This window comes from Pseudophryne corroboree, chromosome 9 (genome assembly GCF_028390025.1).
Source record: "Pseudophryne corroboree isolate aPseCor3 chromosome 9, aPseCor3.hap2, whole genome shotgun sequence".
Lineage (NCBI taxonomy): Eukaryota > Metazoa > Chordata > Amphibia > Anura > Myobatrachidae > Pseudophryne > Pseudophryne corroboree.
In genome coordinates, this window is record NC_086452.1 from 267,711,441 (window position 1) to 267,738,210 (window position 26,770).

General features: G+C 48.5%; 1 protein-coding gene across 2 annotated transcripts in view; it reads left to right on the top strand.

Annotated features, from left to right (window-relative positions):
• LOC134957993 (14 kDa phosphohistidine phosphatase-like) overlaps positions 1 to 26,481 on the top strand; it is a 197,584-nt gene extending 171,103 nt beyond the window's left edge. Inside the window, exon 3 of one of the 2 annotated variants that reach the window (XM_063940288.1) lies at positions 20,841 to 21,845. In XM_063940288.1, coding sequence (XP_063796358.1) covers positions 20,841 to 20,930 — 90 coding nt within the window. In that variant the 3' untranslated portion in view covers positions 20,931 to 21,845. Of the gene's footprint in view, positions 1 to 20,840; positions 21,846 to 24,969 lie in introns of those variants that run through there. The other variant, XM_063940287.1, reaches the window with a different exon arrangement.
• Positions 26,482 to 26,770: the final 289 nt, after the last annotated feature.

The following is a 26,770-nucleotide window of genomic DNA, read 5'->3' on the forward strand; positions in this document are numbered from 1 at the left end:
GGGTGCCTTATCCTGCAAGTCCCCCCCATTTGATTTTTCATCATGACCGGGCGGTTTTTAGGACGCACCCGGGTTATTTACCCAAGGTGGTGTCTTCCTTCCACCTTAACCAGGTGATTTGTGGTTCCGGCCTTTAATTCTCCTGAGTTGTCTTCCAAAGAACGGTCTTTGGATGTGGTACGGGCTCTCCGTATCAATGTGAAGAGAACATCCTCTATTAGGAAATCTGATTCTCTGTTTGTACTGTTTGGTTTTCACAAACGTGGCTGGCCTGCTTCCAAGCAGACCCTGGCCAGATAGATTAGAATGGTGATTACACCTTCTTGGGCGGCCAACCCTGGTTCGACCCCGGAGGCGGGGTTATAGAGGTGGCGGCGCTGTGCATCTTGGGAACAGTCAAAGCTTTGAGCCTGTTGGTGCCTCGGATCAAGATCCTACTCTACACCCTGATGTTAATCCTTGTGGAGCCCAGTGTGCCTCGCAGAAAGAGATTTAACAACGGTAAGTTCTTACCATAAATCTCGTTTTCTCTAAATAAGCAAAACCAAAGTATCCAATACAATAGGGTTCGGCATGTGTGACTGGCGGACGGGATGCTGGCAGTCACAATACGGACGTCGGCATCTCGATCTTTAAATTCCCGATAGGGGTGATGTAATTATGCCATTCCATCTCCCCTACCCCCTGACCCTAACCCTCCCTTCCTGCAGCCTAACCTTGACCTCCCCACCGATGATGCCTATGCCCTCCCCTTAGTATATAATCCTAACCTCCCCCTGGTGCTGCCTAACCCTAAAATCCCCCCCCCCCCCCCCCTTTCCCTTCGCACGTAACCCGCCTGCTATCCTTACGTTCAGAATGCCTGCAATCGGGATTCTGGCATCGACCCCCTGACCCTTTTGGGATTCCAGCATCCGCATTCTGACGGGTGTCGTGATTCCGGCACCAGTGTTCCGACTGCCAGGATCCTGACAGCCGGTATCTTAACCGGATCTCAATACAATATAACATACAAATATTGTCATTTTATCATAATTTCTCTTACGTCCTAGAGGATGCTGGGGACCACATTAGTACCATGGGGAATAAACGGGTCCACCAGGAGCCATTGGCACTTTAAGAATTTAATAGTGTGGGCTGGCTCCTCCCTCTATGCCCCTCCTACCAGACTCAGTTTAGAAAATATGCCCGGATTTGCCGGTCACAGCTAGGGGAGCTCTACAGAGCTCTCTTAGAAAAAGTTTATTTTAGAGTTTATTTTTTACAGGAGGCTGTTGGCAACATCCTGCCTGCAACGAGGGACTGAGGTGGGGAGCAGTGTCCACCCTGCGGGGTCTGAGCCACTGTCTCCGCTAACTGGACATTGAGCTCCAGAGGGGACAGATCGCGCCCCGCCACAGGGGAACGCTCACCCCAGCAGCAAGCCACCACCCACTTGCAGAGCTGAAGTGTGGCGAGTGAGTCACTGTCCCCCCTTACAAGCGGGGGTCAATGTGAAGATGGCGGCTTAAGGGTAGGAGCGCAGTATTAACTGCACTCCCGGACGGCTCAGCGGTACTTCGGTGCGGCGCTGTGAGGGGCGCCCTGAGTCGGCTCCTGACCCTACACTGACCAAATCAAGCCTGTCGGGGTCTGCGGATCTCAGCCAGCACAAAATCCTCAGGCCAGTATAATCTCAGAAGAGCGGGAAGACAGCGCCATTAAGGGGGGGCGGAGCTTCTCCTCAGAGCAGACCCAGCAGCGTTCAGCGCCATTTTCCTGCCTGCAGACACACTGCCAGTGGAAGAACAGTCCCTCCAGAACACCTCCAGCTATCTGTACGGTACCAGGGGGTTGTAGAAGGGAGGGCAGGCTGTGTAAAGACTGTGTCACACAGTTAGCACTGGTTTATGGTTTCCCTATGCCTATAATAACACTGTGTGTGGGTTGGCTCCAATCTCTGTGTCTCTCTGCCATTCTTGGGGGGGATTCTCTGTCTACCCAGTACCCTGTGTGCATGTGGGGTGATTGGTGTGTATTTGCAAACATGTCTAGAGACTCTGTTTCATATGCTGCAGAGGATTTATCTTCCCAGGAAAGATCCCATCCCATGTAATCAGGATTGCACTGTTGTAGCGCAATTCCCAGCTAGAGAGCTGGAATGGTTAGCCTCTCTTAGGGGGACTATTTCTCAAATTTCAGATAGGGTTGCTAGAAGTGAGCATGCAACTCAGGTACTGCAATCCTCTATGGTTGTATGGTCTGATACTGCTTCCTTGGGGTCTCCTGTGGTACATTCTCACAAACGTGCACTTGCCAAGATTTTGCAGGATGACACGGACACCGATTCTGACACTGCAGACGGTGATGGAGATGTGTCAAGGAGACGGCATCACTTGCTAAGGGGGTGCAGTTGATGATTGAAGCCGTGAGGGATGTGTTACACATTACTGACATAACTCCTGATCAGGTTGAGGAGGCCTTTTTCACGGACAGTAAAAAGCCCCCCCCTCACCTTCCCAGCATCTAAGGAATTAAATGCTATCTTTGAAAAGGCCTGGGAAAATCCTGAGAGAAAAATCCTGATCCATAAGAGGGTCTTGGTTGCTTTTCCCTTCCCAGAAGAAGATAGAAAAAAGTGGGAGTCACCGCCAATAGTCGACGCCTCTGTCTCTAGGTTGTCCAAACAGGTGGTATTACCAGTCCGGGATCTACCGCGTTGAAGGACCCGACAGTTCGCAAGGTGGATGCTACGCTAAAATCCATTTACACTTCAGGGGCTATACTGTGGCCAACTATAGCCTGTGCTTGGATTTCTAAAGCTATTGCCAGGTGGTCAATGACTCTGCAGGAGGAATCGACTATGATGGATAAAGGTGACGTTGATTTATTTTTACGTAATATTCAGGATTCTGCAGGGTTCCTGGTAGATTCCATGAAGGACCTGGGTTCCATGGCTGCGGGGATCTCCTCCATGTCAGTCTTGGCTCGCAGGGGTCTCTGGCTTCGCCAATAATCTGCGGCTGCGTAATCCAGGAAGAGTGTGGAGGGCCTACCATATACAGGTCAGGCTCTCTTTGGGGAGGCGCTGGATGCGTGGATTGCCAAGGCTACCGCGGGTAAGTCTCCTTTTCTCCCCTCAGCCTTTTACACCAGCCACGTCACAGCCCTTTCGGCCTGCGAGGCCTAGAAAGAACAAGCCTTCGAACACCTTCTTCAGAGGTGGTCGTGCTAAAGGAAATACCCCAAAGTCCTCTGCATGACTGTGGACAGCTAGGCCTGGAGGAAGGTCAGGTGGGGGCAAGACCCCGACATTTCAGCCACGTCTGGGTGTCGTCTGGCCTGGACCCCTGGGTACTGGATATAGTGTCCAGAGGGTACAGGCTGCAGTTTCAAGATCTCCCACCTCACCGTTTCTTCAAGTCAGGCTTGCCAGCTCTGCCAGCAAACAGAACAATTCTTTTGGAAGCTATCCAAAAATTGGTAGTGTCCATGGTCATTGTTCCAGTTCCACCTCATCAGTGGAACAAAGGTTACTATTCGAACCTTTTCGTCATCAAGGATGCGTACCTCCACATTCCCATCTGGTCACCGCATCAGGCATATCTCAGGTTTGCACTGTTGGACCATCACTATCAGTTTCAGGCACTGCCGTTTGGCCTCTCCACAGCACCAATGGTCTTCACCAAGGTGATGGCGGAGATGATGGTTCTCCTCCGCAAGCAAGGGGTGAACATAATTCCGTATCTGGACGATCTCCTGATCAAGGCGTCGTCCAGGGAGAAGTTGTTGCGATCCATTGCTCTCACGACACATCTGCTCAAGGAGCACGGTTGGATCCTGAACCTTCCAAAGTCTCACCTGGAGCAGACAAGGAGGCTGTCTTTCCTGGGGATGATCCTAGACACAGAAGTGCAGAGGGTGTTTCTGCCGGTGGAGAAAGCATTGGTGATTCAATCAATGGTCCGGGATGTCTTAAAGCCTTCCCCTGTATCGGTTCATCAGTGCATCCGCCTTCTGGGGAAGATGGTTGCCTCCTACGAGGCTTTACAGTACGGAAGGTTTCATGCTCGATCCTTTCAGCTGGATTGCTTGGACCAGTGGACGGGATCTCACCTACACATGCACCAGAGAATACGTCTGTAACCGAAAGCCAGGATTTCGCTCCTCTGGTGGCTACAACTACCACACCTTCTGGAAGGCCGAAGGTTTGGAGTTCAGGACTGGATCCTTCTAACCACAGATGCAAGTCTAAGAGGTTGGGTAGCAGTCGCTCAGGGGGAAACCTTCCATGGAAGGTGGTGGGCTCAAGAATCCCTTCTCCCGATAAACATTTTGGAGCAAAGAGCTGTGTACAACGGCTTTCTACAAGCAGCACACCTTCTACAGGATCGGGCTGTTCAGGTGCAGTCGGACAACGTGATCACAGTGGCCTACATAAACCGACAAGGCGGAACGAAGAGCAGGGCTGCCATGTCAGAGGTGTCAAGAATCCTCCTCTGGGCAGAAAGGCACGCGGTGTCGATGTCAGCAATCTTCATTCCGGGAGTAGACAACTGGGAAGCGGACTTCCTCAGCAGACACGATCTCCATCAAGGAGAGTGGTGCCTCCATCCAGAGGTGTTCGAGGAGGTAACCGGTTGGTGGGGGGTTCCTCACGTAGACATGATGGCCTCCCGCCTCAACAATAAGCTGCAGAGGTACTGTTCCAGGTCGAGAGACCCACAGGCAGTGGCGGTTGGACGCACTGGTAACACCGTGGGTGTTCACGTCAGTGTATGTGTTCCCTCCACTTCCTCTGATACCAAAGGTTCTTCATCTGCTAAGAAGAACAAAGGTTCTGGCAATCCTCATTGTTCCGGACTGGCCAAGGAGGGCTTGGTACGCGGATCTACTGGATCTTCTGCTGGAAGTTCCAAGGACTTTACCTCTTCGGGAGGATCTGCATCTGCAGGGGCCATTCGCTTATCAAGACTTACCACGGCTACGTTTGACGGCATGGCGGTTGAACGCCAGATCTTAGCTCGGAAGGGTATCCCGAGTGAGGTCATTCCTACCCTGATACAGACTAGGAAGGGGGTAACATCTAAACATTACTATCGCATTTGGACAAAATATGTTTCTTGGTGTGAGTCCAAGAAGTTTCCTGCGGTGGAGTTTCAATTTGGACGTTTTCTCCTATTCCTGCTAGCAGGGGTGGATATGGGACTGAGATTGGGCTCCATCAAGGCCAACGGCGCCCTGGGATCTTCATGTGGTGTTGCAGTTCCTGCAATCAGCTTGGTTTGAGCTTCTACAGGAGGCTGATATCAAGTTTCTCACGTGGAAGGCGGTCACTTTGTTGGCCTTCACTTCTGCACGACGCATGTCAGAATTGGGGGCTTTATCTTGTAAAAGTCCCTATTTGATCTTCCATGAAGACAGGGCGGAACTTAGGACTCATCCACAGTTCCTGCCTAAGGTTGTATCGGCTTTCCACATCAACCACCCTATTGTGGTGCCAGTGGCTACTGACTCCTCAATTGCTTCAAAGGCCTTGGATGTTGTGAGGGCTTTGAAGATTTATGTGAAGAGGACGGCTCGTCATAGAAAAACGGACTCTCTGTCCTCTATAATCCCAAGAAAATTGGGTGTCCTGCTTCTAAGCAGTCGATTTCACGCTGGATCAGGTTCACTATCCAGCATGCTTATTCCACGGCAGAATTGCCGTGTCCAAGATCTGTAAAGGCCTATTCTACTCGTAAGGTGGGCTCTTCAGGGGCGACTGCCCGGGGTGTCTCTGCTGTACAACTTTGCCGAGCAGCTACTTGGTCTGGGTCGAACACGTTTGCCAAGTTTTACAAGTTCGATACTTTGGCCTCTGATGACCTCAAGTTTGGTCAAGCAGTATTGCAGGAGCCTCCGCGCTCTCCCTCCCGTACTGGGAGCATTGGTACATCCCCATGGTACTAATATGGACCCCAGCATCCTCTAGGACGTAAGAGAAAATAGGATTTTAATTACCTACCGGTAAATCCTTTTCTCGTAGTCCGTAGAGGATGCTGGGTGCCCGCCCAGCGCTGCGGTTTCCTGCATTGGTTTTATAGTTCAGTACTGCCTGGTTCCTAGGTAAGTTCTGCGTTATTTACTGTTTCAGCGGTTGCTGAGTTTTCCCGGCATGTTAGCCGGATTTACCTGTTGGGTGAGCTGGTATGACTCTCGCCACTATCTGTGTAATTCCTTCTCTCGAAGTATGTTGTCTCCTCGGGCACAGTTTCTAGACTGAGTCTGGTAGGAGGGGCATAGAGGGAGGAGCCAGCCCACACTATTAAACTCTTAAAGTGCCAATGGCTCCTGGTGGACCCGTCTATACCCCATGGTACTAATATGGACCCCAGCATCCTCTACGGACTACGAGAAAGGGATTTACCGGTAGGTAATTAAAATCCTATTTTTTTTTTGTCCTAGGTCCCTATAATCTATCTAAAGGACATCCCACCTACCACTAACTTTGTTGGATTGCCCTATCTGTCTTCCTGATAATAGAATTCCCTACCACCACAATTTGACTAGGTACCTCACTTTCTTTTTTTCCCTTTTTCCTGGAGGGACCGCTCTTCTGGTTGCTAGAGGGAACGGTATCCTCCACTGCCGTCATTTCCTCACTGCTATCCCCATAATCTTCGTCCAGTCGGGTTAATTTATTGGGGTTTGGCAAGTCGGAGATATCCTGTCTCCCCCCTCCCCCTCTTCTTCTTCCTTCTAACCGTGACCCAGCTTGCTACCTGATTGTCATGTCCTCGTCCTTGACTTCCAGTGACCCCCCTGCAACTCCTCCACCGTTCTATCTAAGCTCAGTTCGAGATTGTGAATACTCCTCAGTCGCGTAATGGTTTGCTCTAGATCAGTTACCTGGGCTTCCAGGGCAACCGTTCGCACACAACTCGCGCAGATGTATTTACACTGGGCCGGTTGCTCCAGGTGCACATACATCATGCACGACATGCACTGAGTGAGATTCCCAACCACGGACTCCCTCATTTTGTCTAAAAACTCTAACTCCCTGTACCTTTATAAAAACAATACAATATAATGCAAACAATATCGACTGTGTTTTACAATACAAATAGTACAGACTATGCTACACAACACAATACTATAGCCTAGCTGTGGAAAGAGACAATTTTCAACACAGTAAAGTAATCGGTAATGCAATGTATAATGCATAAGTGTATCAATGGAAAACAGTCACACACAAAAAAAAAATATAGTGTTTAAGAGATGTGATACTTGCGTGTCCGGCCTGTGTCTGGCCTGCCCTCAGAGATGTTCTTCTACTTTGGTGATCACCTTCCTTGTAGCAGCACTGTACAACAAGTTTTCTTTTTACTTTCAAGCACTCACACACACACAGGACAGCAGTAGCTGCACTCTAACCTGTATCACACTCACCTGCAGCCTGTTCCGCTCAGTCCCCGGCTCACACTCACACTCGGAGCAGCACCCTCTCAGCTCAGACCTTGGCTCACACACACACCCAGAGCAGCACTCTCCCCTGCTCCTGTCCCTGGCTCACACACACACAAACACACGGAGCAGCAGCAGCACAATCTCTTGCCACCTGCTCCGCTTGGCCCCTGGGCTCAGCGCGAGAGCCCGATCAGCTCTTAGTGCTGATGCCCCTCCGACCTGCACAAGCGTGTCCTGCTCGTGCTCCTGGCGCCCGGCAAACCGGCTCGTGTCACTTCCGGTTCCGGGTGCTGTGTCCTCTCAGCGTCTCCTCCGTGATTCTCCAAACAACTTTACCCCTTCTTCAGAGGGGTCTCCCATGTGTGAACAGTGCTCCTTATCTCCACAGGGACACAATTCACAGGCACCTGACTGACTAGATAGTTTTAAAAGCATGATTCAGAATGTAAATTCAGAATTAGCTGCAGCGAAGAAGGAAAGACAGGTGTTAAAACAGTCTATTGATTGTATGGCAAAGGAAGCAGTTACCAGAAAGGCTTCTCGCCCCCTCTGTTGGTTTCACATAAATGCTCACTGCCACAGGTGCTCCAGTCTGATTCTGTGATCAGCCTGATGTGGATGATGATATGGATGAGGACAGCTCTCTGTCCCCTGGGGTGGAGGCCCTCATTTTTGCTGTAAGAGGGCTCTTCACATACCGTATCAGGAGGCAGAACCAGATGAGGATTTAATGTTAGACCAAAGACCTCGGTCACTTTTCCTGTGTCTAAAGAATTAAACTCCCTGGCCAGGGAGGCATGGTTAAACCCGGATAGGAAATTTAAAATTTCTCAGAGGTTTTTAGCTACTTTTCCCCTCCCAGCTGAGGACAGGAAGGTATGGGGAAAAAAAACGTCAGTCGATACGTCTGTGTCCAGACTGTCTAAGAAATTGGTACTTCCGGTGCCAGGGGCTATATCCCTAAAAGAGCCGGCTGACTGTAAAATTGAGGCCACTCTCAAGGCAATATACTGTATACGGCAGCAGGCGTAGCACAGCGCCCCACAATGGTTTGTGAGTGTATTTCCAGGCTGGTAGTCAAGTGGTCTGATACTGTTATTGACTGTTTACACTCTCTGCCCCGGGAGGAGGTCATTACTCTGCTGCAACATATACAGGATGCTGCAAATTTTATGAGAGAGGCTATAAAAGAATTGTGTAAGATAAATGGCCGCACTACTGCTATGGCTGTTTCGGCACACAGAGCTCTGTGGTTACGTCAATGGTTAACGGACGCTGATTCCAAAAAGGGTGTAGAAAATCTTCCCTATACAGGTGATACCTTGTTTGGTGACGAATTAAATAAAAAATAGATCTCCCAGGCAACGGCGGTTAAGTCTACCTATCTGCCGTCGGCTGCGCCACCTGCTAGACGTTCTTACACAGGACCCTTCTTGCAGTCCTTTCGTGTGTCAAGGTTCAGAGGCAGGGGCCAAGGAGTCTCCACCACTCCGAGAGGATCTCGTGGTAAGTCCCGTTATCCTGCAACTGCTGCATCCCTGGACCAGACCACCGGATCCCCTGCCGCTAAGCCTTACGCGTGACGGTTGGCCCCAGCAGCAAGGCTATTTTCAGGTAGGTGCTCACCTTCAGCACTTCGCCCACATGTCGGCGAAGTCCTGCCTGGATCCTTGGGTGAGGGACCTCATTTCCCAGGGATACCGGCTGGAATTTCAAACACTTCCTCACAGCAGCAAAAGTTACCTTGAAGGAGGCAATTCAAAAACTTTTGCGGACAGGGGTGGTGGTTCCTGCACCTCCTCTGTTACACAAAAGGGGTTTTAACTCCAGTCTTTTTGTCGTTCCAAAACCAGACCATTCGGTGCGACCTACATTAAACCTGAAGTCTCTAAACCCGTATCTGCGGGTGTTCAAATTCATGATGGTATCCCTGCGGGCAGTGATGTCATGTCTGGAGGAGGGGGACTATCTGGTATCCCTAGATGTCAAGGATGCTTACCTACACATTCCCATGTGGCCCCCTCACCAGGCTTACCTCAGGTTCGCCATCTCGGATGACAATTTTCAGTTTCAGGCCTTGCCCTTTTGGCCTGTCCACAGCTTCAAAGGTCTTCACCATAGTCATGGTGGAGATGATTCTGCAACTGCGCATGATGGGAGTCAACATAGTCCCCTACTTGGACGATCTCCTGATAAAGGCTATGTCCAGGGAGCATCTATTGCACAGCATCGATCTGACGACTCGCCTGCTTACGGATCATGGGTGGATCCTAAATTTCCAGAAATCTCACCTGGATCCGACCCAACGTCTTCAGTTCCTGGGAATGATATTGGATACAGTTTCTCAGAAGGTGTTTCTTCTGATGGACAAGGCCTTGGCTATCCAGGCTATGGTCCGCTCAGTACTCTGTCCTCGCAAGGTGTCCATACATCTTTGCATACGCTTGCTGGGCAGGATGGTTGCTGCTTACGAGGCAATCCAATATGGCAGATTTCATGCCCAATACTTAAGTGAAAAAAAGAGTGCTATGTATTCTATGCATGGCACCTGTAAAGGAAATTAAGTGGTTAAAAACAAATGTGTTTACAGCTCCTTTTGGAGCAGTTATGGCAGCAAGGGCTAAGGTCTTTTTGATATGACTGTCCCTTGCTTTCCCTACCTGATGACGGAGAAGGTGTTTCACAGTCTTTGCGGCCGTCCGCGGCTCCACATGTATTGCCGCCTCACTGCCGCTATGGGACTCGGGGAACAATGTGCTGGCGTGGTCCGTCGGGCGTTTGACTGTTTGCGTCTCCTGATGTTTGGCCGCCTCTCTACCGCTGCATCCAGCGGAGAGTGGAATGACGTGATCTGGCGGGCACTGACAATCTCCGATGGTAGCGGTGGAACCTCCTGGCTGTCTGTATACGTCTCCAACGCATTTCATGCATTCAGTACACTTTCAAGTGCAAAAAAGTGCATTGAATGCATGAAACGCATTGGAGACTTATACAGACAGCCAGGAGGTTCACACCGCTACCATCGGAGACAGTCAGCGCCCGCCAGATCACGCCATCCCACTCTCACCTGGCAACTGGCGCACTGGGTTTTTGCCCTTCGTGGGACTTTTTCAAGACATCTTGATAAAGGCCCACGAAGGGCAGAAACGCGTTGACCAGCTGAGAGTGTGGACCATTATTGATACCATACGGATATGAACTGACATTCTATTTTTTTGTATTGATTTGTTTTTTGTTTTTTTTGAGGACGTTCCAAACTTTTATATTTTATATAAGCACCTTTTTTTTATAAAAATCTGCAAGTCTGTATTCTATGTTATCTTTGGACCTTTGGTCCATTTGCATGCTTTTTTTTTTAATCTGGTACCTCAATTGTATGAGGTTTTTTTAATAAACTTTTTTATGGACTTTTTACTGTCTGGTGTCCCATCGCTGAAAGTGCCATATATGAGGATGTCCGTCATGATGATTGTGCATATGTCCAGCCTTTAAAAGAAACCCAGATATGCTTGAATACTACTAACTTTCCCGTGAGTAGGGTACGCCCCACATCAATAATAAGAATATTCTTTTACAACACAAAAGAAACTGTTATGTGCTTCGATTCAGCTTTTTGTTGTGTGAGTGGGGTACGCTTACCTACTGTTTAAGGGTCTTATTGCTTGCTGGGGTTCCCAGGCATCGTGGTGGATAAAGATACCATTATATGTGTGGCACATCCATTGAAGTGTGAGTCCGCCCCTCGATTGAAAAAGTCCATTACTCATTTGACCATTCTATTTGTGCATCACACACCCAGTGACTGTCCTATTTCCTTTGATTAAAAAACTTTACTACACATATATATATCGTTGACATCGCCTTGTGAGATGACATCTGGTAAAGGAAGAGAAGATTTACACAGTGTCTTACGGAGACTCTTCTAAAAACAACTACATGGATGTATTGTTTGTTTTAATATTGTTTCTGCTGCGGGGTACACTGGGCTCCACAAGGATTAACATCGGGGTGTAGAGTAGGATCTTGATCCGAGGCACCAACAGGCTCAAAGCTTTGACTGTTCCCAAGATGCACAGCGCCGCCTCCTCTATAACCCCGCCTCCATGCCAGTGATCTCAGTTTGTAGTTGGTGCCTGCAGTAGCAGGTCACTTAACAGGGGGCTGCCTCAGGCAGCCTATTCTTAGCTTTTGACAGAAAAGAAGAAGAATCTACAAGGGCTGCAGCAGGCTGTGTCTGATAGACGTCTCTGCTGCAGCTCCATCACCCCCAGTGGCGCTGTATACTCCCGCGCCGCGGTTGCCGGGTCACTGCAGTGGAGGCGCCTGCTTTATCTCTTCACGTGAGTCACACCCACGCCGCCATCTCCCGGATCGCGGGGCCGCTGACAAGGGGGAGTTAAGGGCTTCTGTGCCGCACTTTACACCGCGATCCAGCGCGGCCATAGGAGGCCGGCCGCGCGCACGCTGGCCTGGACATGGATTACTGGGCTGATGTTCCACTAGCCAGCAGGGTGATTCTTTATGGGCACAGGTCAGGGGGGATGTTGTACAATGGCGCCATTTATGCAATGTTCCCGCCCTGGAGCTGCTTCCTTCTCCCTCACTCCTGGTCAGCAGCCATTACAGATAGAGCCTTGCTGTTCCTGGGATCGCTGGGGCAAATCCTCCTCTGTGGAACCGCCTGACTGCCAGTGCTGTGCTTCCCACAGGACACTTGAGTATTCTACCTGTCACTGCGACTGTGTTAGTTAAGAAAGAGTGCATACCTTAAGGGTTGTGTGTAACAAACACCCTGTGATATACATCCAGTGCTTACTGCGTTTGTTATATCTATTGTTATCACATATAGCCATACTGAGTATTACTTTGTATTGCTAGTCCAGTGCAGTTTATGGTACATAATTTCTGCATGGTACGTTTGTGACTATATACGGGGGTCATTCCGAGTTGTTCGCTCGCTAGCTGCTTTTAGCAGCATTGCACACGCTAAGCCGCCGCCCTCTGGGAGTGTATCTTAGCTTAGCAGAAGTGCGAATAGAAATTTCTTAGCAGTTTCTGAGTAGCTCCAGACTTACTCCTACATTGCGATCAGTTCAGTCAGTTTGGTTCCTGGTTTGATGTCGCAAACACACCCAGCGTTCGCCCAGACACTCCCCCCGTTTCTTCAGACAATCCCGCGTTTTTCCCAGAAACGCCAGCGTTTTTTCGCACACTCCCAGAAAACGGACAGTTTCCGCCCAGAAACACCCACTTCCTGTCAATCACACTACGATCACCAGAACGATGAAAAAGCTTTGTTATGCCGTGAGTAAAATACCTAACTTTTGTGTAAAATAACTAAGCGCATGCGTTCTGCGAACCTTGCGCATGCGCAGTAAGCGACTAATCGCAGTATAGCGAAAATCGTCAACGAGCGAACAACTCGGAATGACCCCCCATATATACGTGTGTGTGCATGTAGCTGCTGCGTGGTTGCCTTATTGCAGGGTATTTCACTCAGCGTGCTATTCCTATATTGCTATACCTGTGGGGGCAAAGTGTTTCAGGTTTTCTCTGATGATAATATAGGATTGTTTCACAAGATATGCTACTGGAGTATTTTTTCTTGTGAATTATAGTCACCATATGTACTATTCCTATTGAACTCTCGGTCTGTGCCAGCTTAGGCTGGTCTCTGAGAGTTCTTACTAGGTATAGTGCTGCTACGATTTGTACCGGGTTGCCCATTACTGTGTGCATAGTTATGTCTGCTACACGTGGCAACGACGTTGGGGCCTCTCCCACACTGTGTGGTAGTGATGCCACTGACGGAAGTGAGGATAATTTAGCAGCTGAGAGTTCAGGGGGTTCCTTGCCCTCCAGTGGGCCGGTAGCCTTGGGCTACATTTTCCACACCGTTAAACATGCTAGTAACTAAATTGGCACCCCCTGTGGGACCACCTGTGCCACTATCACAGTTTATGGTGCCCGCTGTGTACCCGCCATGGGAGAATCAGCTTTCCACTCAGTTACAGCATTTGAACCGATCCATGTCTAAATCTAAGGGTCACTCTCGCCCGCATAAGACTAAGTTGCCTTCTAAAAGGGCCATTACCTCCTCCCGATCCGCGGCTTTAACTGACACGTCTTCCGAGGAGGACGGTGCATATACTGACCCCTCAGACACTGACGCTGATGTTTCAGATGGGAATGGGAAATCATCCGTGGATGTCTCGGATTTGATTGAGGCGATACGGCTCATTCTTCAAGTGGCTGATGATTCTGAGCCTGAGACTGTCTCCAAGAAACCTGATAGGTTTAAGCGTAAGAAGGTGGTTAAGCAGGTTTTACCCTACTCTAACCACCTGGTTGACATACGTCAGGAATCCTGGGAAAATCAGGGGACAAAGTTTACACCGAATAAGAGACTGTTGGCTCACTATCCTCTCTCTGCGGAGTTGTGTAAAAATTGGGAAACTCCTCCGCCTGTAGATTCTCATGCGGCGCCCATGGTTGTTTCCTCTGCTCTACCAGTGACTACCGTTACCTCTCTGAAGGAACCGACGGATCGTCGTGTGGAGGGCTGTTTAAAAGTGATTTATACCCTTTCTGGGGCTGTTCAAAGGCCAACTATTGCAGCGACTTGGGCTGCTGAAGCTGTTGAGGCGTGGGCTCAGGAACTCGAGGTGGAACTGCCTTCTGATGCATCTGAGCATGCCCGACAATGTCTCTCATATATTGCCACGGCTTCTCTGTACCTTAAGGAGGTGGCCTCCGATGCCGGGGTGCTCGCGGTCAAGGCTGCTACTGCGTCCGTTTTGGCCAGATGTATCCTTTGGTTGAGATCCTGGTCGGTGGATTTGGATTCCAGAAAAACCCTGGAGGTGCTTCCTTTCAAGGGAGACATTCTCTTTGGAGAGGACCTCAATAAGATTGTGGCTGACCTGGCTACTGCTAAAACAGCCTGCCTACCTAGTATGGCTCCTTCCGCACAGAAGGCTAAAAGTACTTTCCCTCTGCCTTTTCGTACTCCAGGTAAAGCAAAAGGTCAGGCATACCCAAAGCAAGCCCGTGCTTCCAGGCCTGCCAAGCCCAGACCGAAGCGTGCTTGGGCCGCCCGTCAGCCAGCTTCAAAGACTGATAAGCCGGCCGCATGACGGGGCGGGCCTCCCTCTGGGGGATCCCAGGGTGGGGGGCAGAGTTCTATGTTTTACCCAGGAATGGTTGAAGACCACTTTGGATACCTAGGTGAGGGAAGTCGTTGCTCGAGGTTACGCCATACCCTTCAAGAATCGTCCCCCTCATCGATTTTGCCTAACAGATGTGCCTCTGGATCCGGCAAAAACAAACACGTTGCACTCGGTGGTACATTCCCTCCTGTCCACAGGAGAGGTGGTACAGGTGCCTCTGACTCAGAGGGGCAAGGGGTTCTATTCACCGCTGTTTCTAGTCCCGAAACCGAACGGGTCCTCGCGGCCCATTCTCAATCTGAAGTCCTTGAACAAGCATGTGCGAATTTCCAAGTTCCGTATGGAAACTCTGCGCTCTATTGTTCTGGCCATGGAGCCTGGGGACTATATGGTCTCCCTGGACATATAGGATGCCTACCTACATATTCCTATTGCGGTATCTCATCAGCAGTACCTGCGGTTTGCAGTGGGCAACCTTCGGGCGTTACCCTTTGGTTTAACAATGGCTCCGCGAGTTTTCACCAAAGTTATGGCAGTCATGACGGCTACACTGCGCCATCAAGGGGTCAGGATACTACCATACCTAGACGATTTTTTGATCCTGGCGAGTTCCCCAGAACTTCTCCTGTGTCATCTCGATTTGACAATCCAGTGCATGAAAGCCCACGGATGGCTGATCAACTGGAAGAAATCATCCCTGGTTCCGGCTCGGAGCATGGTACACCTGGGAGCGTTATTGGACACCCACAACCAGCGGTTGTTCCTGTCTCAGGAGAAAGTCCTGAAGCTTAAGGACAAGATCCGATGCTTCCTATCCCGTCCGCAAGTGTCGATTCATTCGGCGATGCAAGTGCTAGGTCTATGCTATGGTGGAGTATGCTTCATTCCATTCTCGCCCTCTGCAGAAGTTGATTCTGTCCAAGTGGGACAGCCTGCCTCACCGGATCAGATCTCACATGATCTCCGGAGGTCCGCCTGTCACTGAGCTGGTGGCTTCAGGACCAACGATTGAGCAGGGGCCGTCCCTTCTGGATATCCAGCTGGGTCCTGCTGACGACGGATGCTAGTCTGAGAGGTTGGGGCGCGGTTTTGGAACAACATTCTCTCCAGGGCCGGTGTACCGAGGAGTGTCTCTACTCCGATAAATATTCTGGAGCTGCGGGCAGTGTTCAATGCATTGACAATGGTCCAGCATCTGATACAGAACAGGCCTGTTCAAGTACAATCGGACAACGCCACCACGGTGGCGTATATCAATCATCAGAGCGGCACTCAAAGCCGCATGGCGATGAGGGAAGTATCAAGGATTCTTCAGTGGGCAGAACGCCATCTGCCGGCCATATCAGCAGTGTTCATTCCGGGCGTTCTGAACTGGGAGGCGGACTATCTCAGTCGTCAGGATGTGCATGCCGGAGAATGGAGCCTACATCCGGAGGTGTTTCAATTTCTCGTGGACAAGTGGGGCCTCCCAGATGTGGACCTCGACACAATCCCAAGGTACCGGTCTTCGGAGCAAGGACAAGGGATCCTCAAGCAGCGTTCGTGGATGCTCTGTCAATCCCATGGAACTTTCGGATGCCGTATGTGTTCCCTCCTGTGTCACTCCTGCCCAGAGTTATACGGAAGTTCAAATAAGAAGGAGGAAACCTACTTCTAGTCGCTCCAGCGTGGCCCAGGCAGCACTGGTTGTCCGATCTACAGTGCCTCTCGTTGGATTGTTCCCTTCTACTTCCACAACGACCAGTCCTCCTCGTTCAGGGCCTTTGTGTTTACCAGGATTTGGCCCGTCTGGCGTTGACGACATGGCTCTTGAGGCTTCCGTCCTGGGGGCCAAGGGTTTTTCTGAGGCGATCGTTCAAACTATGTTGAAGGCCCGTAAGCCGGCTTCTGCTCGGATATACCATAGGGTCTGGAATGCTTACTTTACTTGGTGTGCGTCTCACAATCATGACATTTTCAAGTTTAGTACGGCCAAACTATTGGCCTTTCTACAACAAGGCCTGGACTTGGGCCTGCGTCTCGCCTCTGTCAAGGTGCAAATCTCGGCCTTGTCGGTTTGGTTTCAGAGAAAGATTGCTACTGTGCCTGATGTCCATACTTTCACTCAGGGTTTGTTGCGGATTCAGCCTCCTTATGTGCCACCTGTGGCCCCTTGGGACTTGTCGGTAGTTTTGGAGGCCTTACAGAAGTCTCCGTTTGAGCCTCTTACCTCTGCTGACCTTAAGTGGCTTTCCCTTAAGGTGTTGTTTTTGCTGGCTATTGCTTCAGCTAGAAGGGTCTCGGACTTGGGTGCCTTATCCTATAAGTCCCCCTATTTGATTTTTCCCCGTGACCGGGCGGTTCTTCGGACACGCCCTGGTTATTTATCTTAGGTGGTGTCTTCCTTCCACCTTAACCAGGAAATTGTGGTTCCGGCCTTTAATTCTCCTGAGTTGTCTTCCAAAGAGCGGTCTTTGGATGTGTGACGGGCTCTCCGTGTCTGTATGAAGAGAACTTCCTCCATTAGGAAATCCGATTCTCTTTTTCTGTTTGGTTTTCACAAACGTGGCTGGCCTGCTTCTAAGCAGACATTGGCCAGATGGATTAGAATAGTGATTGCACATGCTTATGTACAGGCTGGTCGTTTGGTTCCTGTTACCATCAGAGACCATTCTACTCGGTCGGCTGGACCTTCTTGGGCGGCCCACCGTGGTGCGACTCTTGAACAATTGTACAAGGCGGCTACGTGGTCCTCGGGGAACACGTTCATTAGGTTCTATGCCTTTGATACTGCTGCTTCCCAGGATGCTTTCTTTGGACGCCGGGTTCTTGTGCCCGCTACAGTGCGTGCCCTCCCATAAGGAACTGCTTTAGGACATCCCCGATGTTAATCCTTGTGGAGCCCAGTGTACCCCCCCGCAGCAGAAAATGAGATTTATGGTAAGAACTTACCGTTGTTAAATCTCTTTCTGCAAGGTATACTGGGCTCCACAAGGCGCCCTCCCTGACGCACTTAGCTTTTTTGGGTTGGTATTGGCATAGCCGCTGACACCCTCTCCTGAGGGAGTGTGTGGTGTAATTGGCTACGAGCGGTTGTTGTCTCTGGTACCTGTTTCTGCATTGGGCTGGTTGACAAAACTGAGCTCACTGGCATGGAGGCGGGGTTATAGAGGAAGCCACGCTGTGCATCTTGGGAACAGTCAAAGCTTTGAGCCTGTTGGTGCCTCGGATCAAGATCCTACTCTACACCCTGATGTTAATCCTTGTGGAGCCCAGTGTACCTCGCAGAAAGCGATTTAACAACGGTAAGTTCTTACCATAAATCTTGTTTTTCTTACAAATTTTATTGTTAGAAAGCGCCTTCCATTTGAGTCCTACAAATTGTTGTGTTTCATGTGAATCAACCCATTGTGGTTCCGGTGTTGTTTGACGCTTCCATTGGGCCAGAGTCCTTGGATGTGGTGAGGGCTCTGAAGACTTATGTCAGGAGGACAGCTCGTCATCGGAAATCTGATTCGCTGTTTGTCCTTTATGATGCCACCAAGATTGGTCGTCCGGCTTCTAAGCAGTCAATTGCTCGTTGGCTCAGGTTGACCATTCAACAGGCCTATACTTCAGCGGCTCTGCCTTTGCTGACGTCTGTTCAGGCCCACTCAACGAAGTGTGTGGGCTCTTCCTGGGCGGCTGCCCGGGGTGTCTCGGCCCTACAGTTGTGCCGAGCTGCTACTTGGTCTGATTCGAACACTTTTGTTACGTTCTATAGGTACAACACCTTGGCCAAGGATGACCTTCAGTTTGGTCAGGCGGTTTTGCAGGGGTCTCAGCACTCTCCCACCCGTTTGGGACTTCCCCATGGTACTAAAGTACAGATCCCAGTATCCACTAGGATGTAAGAGAAAATAGGAATTTACCTGCCGGTAATTCCTTTTCTCGTAGTCCGTAGTGGATACTGGGCGCCCGCCTCAGTGCTTCGTTTCCTGCTTACCTGAGTAAGTGTTTAGTTGGCCCGCCGTTGCGGTCCCATTATGTTGATAGCTGTGCTATCCTGGTTAGGTTGGTGTTGCTATCCTCTGTTCTGGTTAGCGCCCTCCTTTTGGTTATGGTTGTGTGTTGCCTTAGTGCCTCACCGCTGTTGTACCTGTTTTCTTCTCTCGTGGTATGTCAGTCTCCTCGGGCACAGTTTCCTAGACTGAGTCTGGTAGGAGGGGCATAGAGGGGAGGAGCCAGCACACACATACACACACTAAAGGTTTTTAAAGTGCCAGGCTCCAGTGGACCCAATCTATACCCCGTGGTACTAAAGTACAGATCCCCAGTATCCACTACGGACTACGAGAAAAGGAATTACCGGTAGGTATTAAATTCCTATTTTTGCCACCTCATTAATTTCCATTCTGAATATACACTGTACATGAAAGCATTCACTGAGTGGATTTTTATATTTTACAGCACTATACTGGATCTAAATATAAAGCCGATGTACAACTTAGTACTGGATGCGGAGATTAGACAGTAAATTGATATGGAGAGAATTGTACCTCTTATTAATGCTTGAACTATGAAAATCTATTTGCAGACGCCCCTTTTGAATTGACTAACATTAGTGTGATACTATTCGATACATTTTTTTTTTTTTTTTTTTTCATACCTCTGGGACTTTTTTGCAAGTATCCAAAATTGTAACAAGCTAAAAGGATTAGACTGCCCCTTTTATGGCCCTAAACTCCTTACTCTATACAATACTCTGTTTGTGCAGGGTAGGCTGCCTGACTCTATGGCTGAGGCCCTAATTATAGTCCTCCTTAAGCCAGATAAGGACCCAACACGGGTCGAATCTTACCGTCCGATCTCCTTGTTAACAACTGACGTTAAGATTTTAGCTAAAATACTAGCAACAAGGCTCAGTGAGGTGATTCTACAATTGATACACAGAGATCAATCAGGGTTCATGCCGGGCCGGTCCACTTTACCCAATCTACGTAGACTTTATACGCACCTCCAAGCCCCTCGCGAGGGGTCCTGCTCCTCAGCTATAGTTTCCCTGGATGCAGCTAAGGCATTTGATTCTGTGGAGTGGGGCTTCTTGTGGGGGACGCTGGACAGATTTGGGTTCGGACCTATTTTTAAAAAGTGGGTCCAGTTGCTTTATTCTGCACCCCAGGCTAGGGTATCAGTTATCGGCCATATATCCTCCTCTTTCTCCTTACAGAGAAGGACGAGGCAGGGCTGTCCTCTATCCCCGATCTTATTTGCCCTAGCAATAGAGCCTTTGGCCGGCATTGTTAGATCTTCCCCGCGGGTGGCGGGCCTCCGGTTGGGTGGCAGGACAGACAAAATTGCTCTTTATGCAGACGACATATTGTTGTTTGTACCTGATTACTCTGCTACTATGCCTCATATTTTGGAAATTATTGTCACTTTTGGGGGATTCTCTGGTTTGTCCATTAACTGGGACAAGTCCTGTGTCCTTCCGTTAAGAGGCCCCTGTCCTGTCTGCCCTCCGGGGGACCTGCCGCTTCGCTGGGTGGACTCTTTCAAATACCTGGGGGTATGGGTTACTAACCAGTCCTCGCAATTTATTGAGCTGAATATACGCCCACAAATAGACTATCTACGATCTTGTGTCAGGGTGTGGAGTAAACTGCCACTTACAGTTACGGGTAGGATAAACCTAATTAAAATGGTTGTATTACCTAAAATGCTATATGTCCTCCAACATTCCCCCGTCTACCTCCCCCAGAGACTATTTGGTATCATAGATGGTATCTTGTCTTCACTGGTTTGGTCCAATCGCAAAGCTCGGATTAGACTGGATACTTTAACTAGGCCCCGGGACTCGGGTGGTCTGGCTCTCCCGAAACTTAGATTTTATTACTTAGCGGCTCAGCTGTTCCATCTAATTCCTTGGGTATCTGATTCGTCCAGGGACTTATTAATCTCTAATGTCTTACTAGCGCTTAACATAAATTTGTCACCCCTTCAGCTCCTGCTTAGTGATAATGTAGCACTCCTAAAGATGCCGTTGGTCAAACAAGCGATTATGGTTTGGAGACAGATACACTCCATGTTGGGAGGGGAGGGATGGGATCCTGACACCCCATTGATGCACACTCGGGCTCTCACGCACTTCACATCCCTACATGTAGGATCGGTGTGGGGACGCTGGGGGGTTTATTCCATCAATCACTTATATTCCTCGGGTACATTAATTTCCTTTGGACAAATGCAAACTGAGTCTAATATACCCGTATCCTACTATTACAGATATATTCAGCTTCGCCACGCTTGCGCGTCTCAGTTTGGGGCTGCTCCGCCTCTCCTTCGGAAGTCTCCGGCTCACCTGCTCCTGACTGATAACCTAGGAGCGGGGTCTATCTCCGCTCTCTACTCCGCTCTGCTCGGTGCCCATCATTCTGACAGTCTCTTACAACTTAAAGCTAAATGGGAAGTGGATGTAGGACCGATCTCCCTGGAAATATGGGAGAAAGCCCTGGGGGCTGCGCGTGCAGCTACCACATCGGCTCGTTTTCAACAGATACACCTGTTTATATTACACAGAGTCTACATCACTCCCAGACGTCTTGTCAATATAGGGGGACGGAGCGACTCTAGATGCCCGAAGTGTGCCTCTCTTGACGGTACCTTCTGGCATCTATTATGGGCCTGCCCGGTGCTGCAGGACTTTTGGCGGGAGGTGATACAGATTATAGCCGCTACGGGAATCCCCTTGGATGTGTTCACTCCCCTTGTGTGTATCCTCGGGGTCATAGATGAGGAGATACTGGAGACCCATTCCAGGAGATATACTCTTAACCTATGTGCTCTGGCCAAGGTACTGATAGCACGCTCATGGATGGCGGCTGCCGGCCCTGATGTTAATAAATGGATACCACTAGTGAATTCGGTTGTGTCCCATGAAAAATTTGTTTACATTTCTAGGAAAGCCCCGGAAAAATACTACAAGATATGGGATAGGTGGCTATCGTCACCATGGTGCCAATATACCCAAGCTTCTCCCCACTGTTAGTCTCTGTTAGTCTCTGATCAATTTATATAATACTACTGCATGACCTAATGTGATCTAAAAATGATGCTTATTGTGGATATAATGTAGCTGTCTGCAACTCTCTATATATCTCTACAATGCTATGTAGCTGTTTACAATAACTGTTGAATCAAGAACGACCACACGTAGCACATGCTTTGATTTTTCTTTTTATTTTAAGTATTGTTAATGTTATGGCTTGTATGTATGTCAGAAAATCAAATAAAAACACATTGAATTCAAAAAAAAAAAAGGATTAGACTGCAACTGTTTCAACAGGCAGAGGCGTTCACACTGTGTGCGCATGCGGAGGGCAGCCTCTGCGCTTGCACACACTTAGGGCTTAAGCATGCGCACACTGCCGCAGCATCGTTCCATGCTGAATTAGGTCCTTAATCTGGCTGGCTGTGGTTGCAGGTGGAGTATAGAGGAGAGGTAACCAGGGCTGTTAGGAAAGAGATCATAACTATTTGGTGCCCAGACTCCACCTCCAGGCTATAACCTGGTGTATCTCCTTATTATGATAAACCAGCAAGTTCATCCTATTACTAATTTCACATGTTTTTCACAGTTCCTGACCTGTAAATAGGAAGGGGTATATTTACTAAAATTCGTATTTGTGTCGGTTTGGAGGAAGATTAAACACGAATGCCCTCGAATGTGTGAATTTGCAACTTTTTGAATTTTTTTATGCCACATTTACTATGCTGTCGTATTCTGCATTTTCGTTTTTTCCGATGTCGATGTCATTCGTAATTTAGGCCAGTGTTTTTACGGGAGTGAATAATAAAACACTGCCGACATTAACACAATGAATCTCGGCCGGATCTGTGAGATCCATGCATGGCTTCATTGTGCACCTTTAAAATAAAAAATAAAGTGTTAAAATCAAGAAAAAAATTGCGTGGGGTCCCCCCTCCTAAGCATAACCAGCCTCGGGCTCTTTGAGCCGGTCCTGGTTGAAAAAATATGGGGGGGGGAATGACAGGGGTTCCCCCATATTTGATCAACCAGCACCGGGCTCTGCGCCTGGTCCTGGTGCCAAAAATACGGGGGACAAAAAGCGTAGGGGTCCCCCGTATTTTTAACACCAGCACCGGGCTCCACTAGTCAGAGAGATAATGCCACAGCCGGGGGACACTTTTATATAGGTCCCTGCGGCCCTGGCATTAAATCACTAACTAGTCACCACTGGCCCGGGTTCCCTGGAGGAGTGGGGACCCCTTAAATCAAGGGGTCCCCCCTCCAGCCACCCAAGAACCAGGGGTGAAGCCCGAGGCTGTCCCCCCTATACAAGGGCGGCGGATGGGGGGCTGATAGCCAAGTGTAAAAAAAAATATTGTTTTTTGTAGCAGTACTACAAGTCCCAGCAAGCCTCCCCGCAAGCTGGTACTTGGAGAAACACAAGTACCAGAATGCGGTGGAAAAAACGGGCCCGCTGGTACCTGTAGTACTACTACAAAAAAATACCCAACAAAAAACAGAACACACACACCGTGACAGTAAAACTTTATTACATACATACACACCTACATACACACATACTTACCTATGTTCACACGAGGCTCGGTCCACTTCTCCATGTAGAATCCACGGGGTACCTGTGAATAAAATTATACTCACACAATCCAGTGTAGCTTCTGTCCTCTTCTACTTGTAATCCACGTACTTGGCAAAAAAACAAACCGAAAAACCCGAACCACGCACTGAAAGGGGTCCCATGTTTACACAAAAACAATGTATCCAATGGTGGGAACTTTGCGGTCAGCGGTTGACCGCGAGTAACCTCAACCGCTGACCACAAAGTTCTCACCATTGGATACAATGGAGCGCCTATGCGCAGCCTGACTGACAGCTCAGGAGCGCACAGCCAATCAGGAGAGTGCCACGACGTGGCGCGCCCTGATTGGCTGAAGGGACCCTCTTTGACAGGAGTCACGGGGGGTCCCGGCAGTCGGGGAAAGGGGTCCCATGTGTAAACATGGGACCCCTTTCAGTGCGTGGTTCGGGTTTTTCGGTTTGTTTTTTTGCCAAGTACGTGGATTACAAGAGGACAGAAGCTACACTGGATTGTGTGAGTATAATTTTATTCACAGGTACCCCGTGGATTCTACATGGGGAAGTGGACCGAGCCTCGTGTGAACATAGGTAAGTATGTGTGTATGTAGGTGTGTTTGTATGTAATAAAGTTTTACTGTCACGGTGTGTGTGTTGGGTATTTTTTTTGTAGTAGTACTACAGGTACCAGCGGGCCCGTTTTTCCACCGCATGCTGGTACTTGTGTTTCTCCAAGTACCAGCTTGCGGGGAGGCTTGCTGGGACTTGTAGTACTGCTACAAAAAACAATATTCTTTTTTTTTACACTTGGCTATTAGCCCCCCATCTGCCGCCCTTGGATGGGGGGGACAGCCTCGGGTTTCACCCCTGGCCCTTGGGTGGCTGGGGGGGAGGACCCCTTGATTTAAGGGGTCCCTACTCCTCCAGGGTACCCCGGCCAGGGGTGACTAGTTAGTGATTTAATGCCAGGGCCGCAGGGACCTATATAAAAGTGTCCCCCGGCTGTGGCATTATCTCTCTGACTAGTGGAGCCCGGTGCTGGTGTTAAAAATACGGGGGACCCCTACGCTTTTTGTCCCCTGTATTTTTGGCACCAGGACCAGGCGCAGTGCCCGGTGCTGGTTGATCAAATATGGGGGAACCCCTGTCATTTTTCTCCCCATATTTTTTCAACCAGGACCGGCTCTATGAGCCCGAGGCTGGTTGTGCTTAGGAGGGGGGAACCCACGCAAAAAAATTTCTTGATTTTTAACACTTTCACACCCCTTCCCACTGATAAACATGCATGGATCTCACTGATCCGTGCATGCCTATCAGAACACGGTAAGAAAAAGCAGGTCTATTTTAAAACTGCTTTTTTTTACGATTTGTATTTTTTCACGGCAGTGTTTGGCTATTGCCGGCAGTGTTTGTGAATTACAATTTTTAGTAAATTACCGAGTTGCATAAAATAACAGGCGCATTTGACCGATGGTGTATTCATTCGTATTTTTTTTCTTTGACTTCCAAAAAAATACGAATGCCCTCATCACTGCCGTGATTTCAGTTTAGTAAATTCTCGAGATGACACTTTGAAGAAAAAACAACAAATCGGTCAAAATCGGGAGCTTAGTAAATATACCCTGAAGTTTCTAGATTTATTCACAGACACAAGTCACTTTATGCCATACTTTTGACACATCCAAACAGTTCATTTAAATTCATGACAATTTAGCTGTTTTTCTCTGCCGTGTCTATTATTATTATTATTATTATTATTATTTAACATATGCAGACTTATTTTGTTTATAGGGATATGGCAAAGCAGATCACTCCATTACAGCTGAAAAACTGAAGAAAGCATACAAAGACTATGAAGTGGTTTGGTCAGATGATAAGAAATGACCATTTATGTACAGTACATCTCACCCAGCTGTACTCAAGAGTGTATGCTGTTTCTTGAAAGTGCAGTGTAACACAGAACATGGAATGGATTCCCTAATAGAATACCGCAATTGTATGAATATTGCTAACTGATGTTTATATATAAAAAAAAAAATGTGTGTATGTATATGTATATGTGTGTGTGTGGGGTGTGGTATAAAAGATAGACAGTGTCTAGTTAGACAGTCAATAGATAGACACCATATGTTAGACAGACATTAGGTCGACAGGGTCAAAAGGTCGACATGAAAAAGTTAGGCAGTACAAACGGTCAACATGAAAATGGTCGACTTGAAAAAGGTAAACACCATGTTTTTTGTGGTTTGTGTGGATAGTTTTCTCAACTGGGACCCCCAATTGTAATAAGGCATACCCTCGCGGGGCTCGCTTCGCTCGCCACGCTTCGGGCTCGGTGGCTCGCTGTGCTCGCCACAAGGTTTATAACCAACTCTGTGCTGAGATGGATAGAGAAGGTATGAAATAGTCCAAAAACATGTTACATTTAAAAAAAACATTTGTCTATTTTATGTCAACCTTTTGACCCTGTCGACCTAATGTCTGTCTAACATATGGTGTCTATCTATTGACTGTCTAACTAGACACTATCTATCAACCGGATGCAGTGTGTGTGTGTGTGTATATGTATGTGTGTGTATATATATATATATATATATATATATGTGTGTGTATATATATATATATATATATATATATATATATATAAAATTTCATCCTGCGAGCATATGTTAATAAATGCATTAAACAACACAGATATGCATGATTTAATATTTATTCAGGTTTAATAGTTTGTAAATATTTTCCGGGCTAATAAATTGAAATTGATGAAATAATGTCATGCAAATTGGGCTGCAGTGAAAGTTGGGAGCACGTAAACTTTATCTTCTATATTCTTGGTAAATTGTAGTTCTACATTGAAAATCACTAATGACCTCTCCACATTTTAACACTGTTAGACGTAGGTTAGCCTCCGAACTGCCATGCCAGCTGTTTGAAGCTAGATGGCCCATGATAATCATGCTAGTCATTCAGATGTGGACAGAGTTGCTATCACTGCTGCTTCCTTGGAAGCAGCAGAGATAGCAATGGATGGTCATTAAGCAAGAGGCGCCTATTACAAGTAGACATCTCCTGCTGCAGTAATGCTTTAACCTGCTTCCTAAGACACAGCATCGGATCACTGTAACACCATTGTGCGGCTTACAACACCCATGGAGCCACACAAGCTGCCGTCACAGAGGCTAGGAAATCTCTGTCCTATGACAGAGATTCTTACCCTCTAAATGGCGGCGACACACCTCCGTTTTCACAAATGGAAGCAGTCGCCTCCCCGCCCACCGGACCGCAGCAGACTGTCAATCACTGACAGTCTGCTGCTACTCTGCATCCTATGTTGCAGAACAGGTCCTAGACATTCAGAAATCGGTACTTTGCAATGAATTTTGCAACTGCACCTGAATGACCCCCTAGTCTTTCTCAGCATATATAGGTTCTTCAAAGGGTATTGCTGTAGAGTTTCTGTACATGTATGGGTTTTCCAATGGGTATTTACCAGTGATGAATTATACATACGGGCTGCAGGCCCCACACCCACCACCACCAAGTAAAAGCCAGCTGCAGTCCATGAATGCACGGGCTACACTGTAACTGA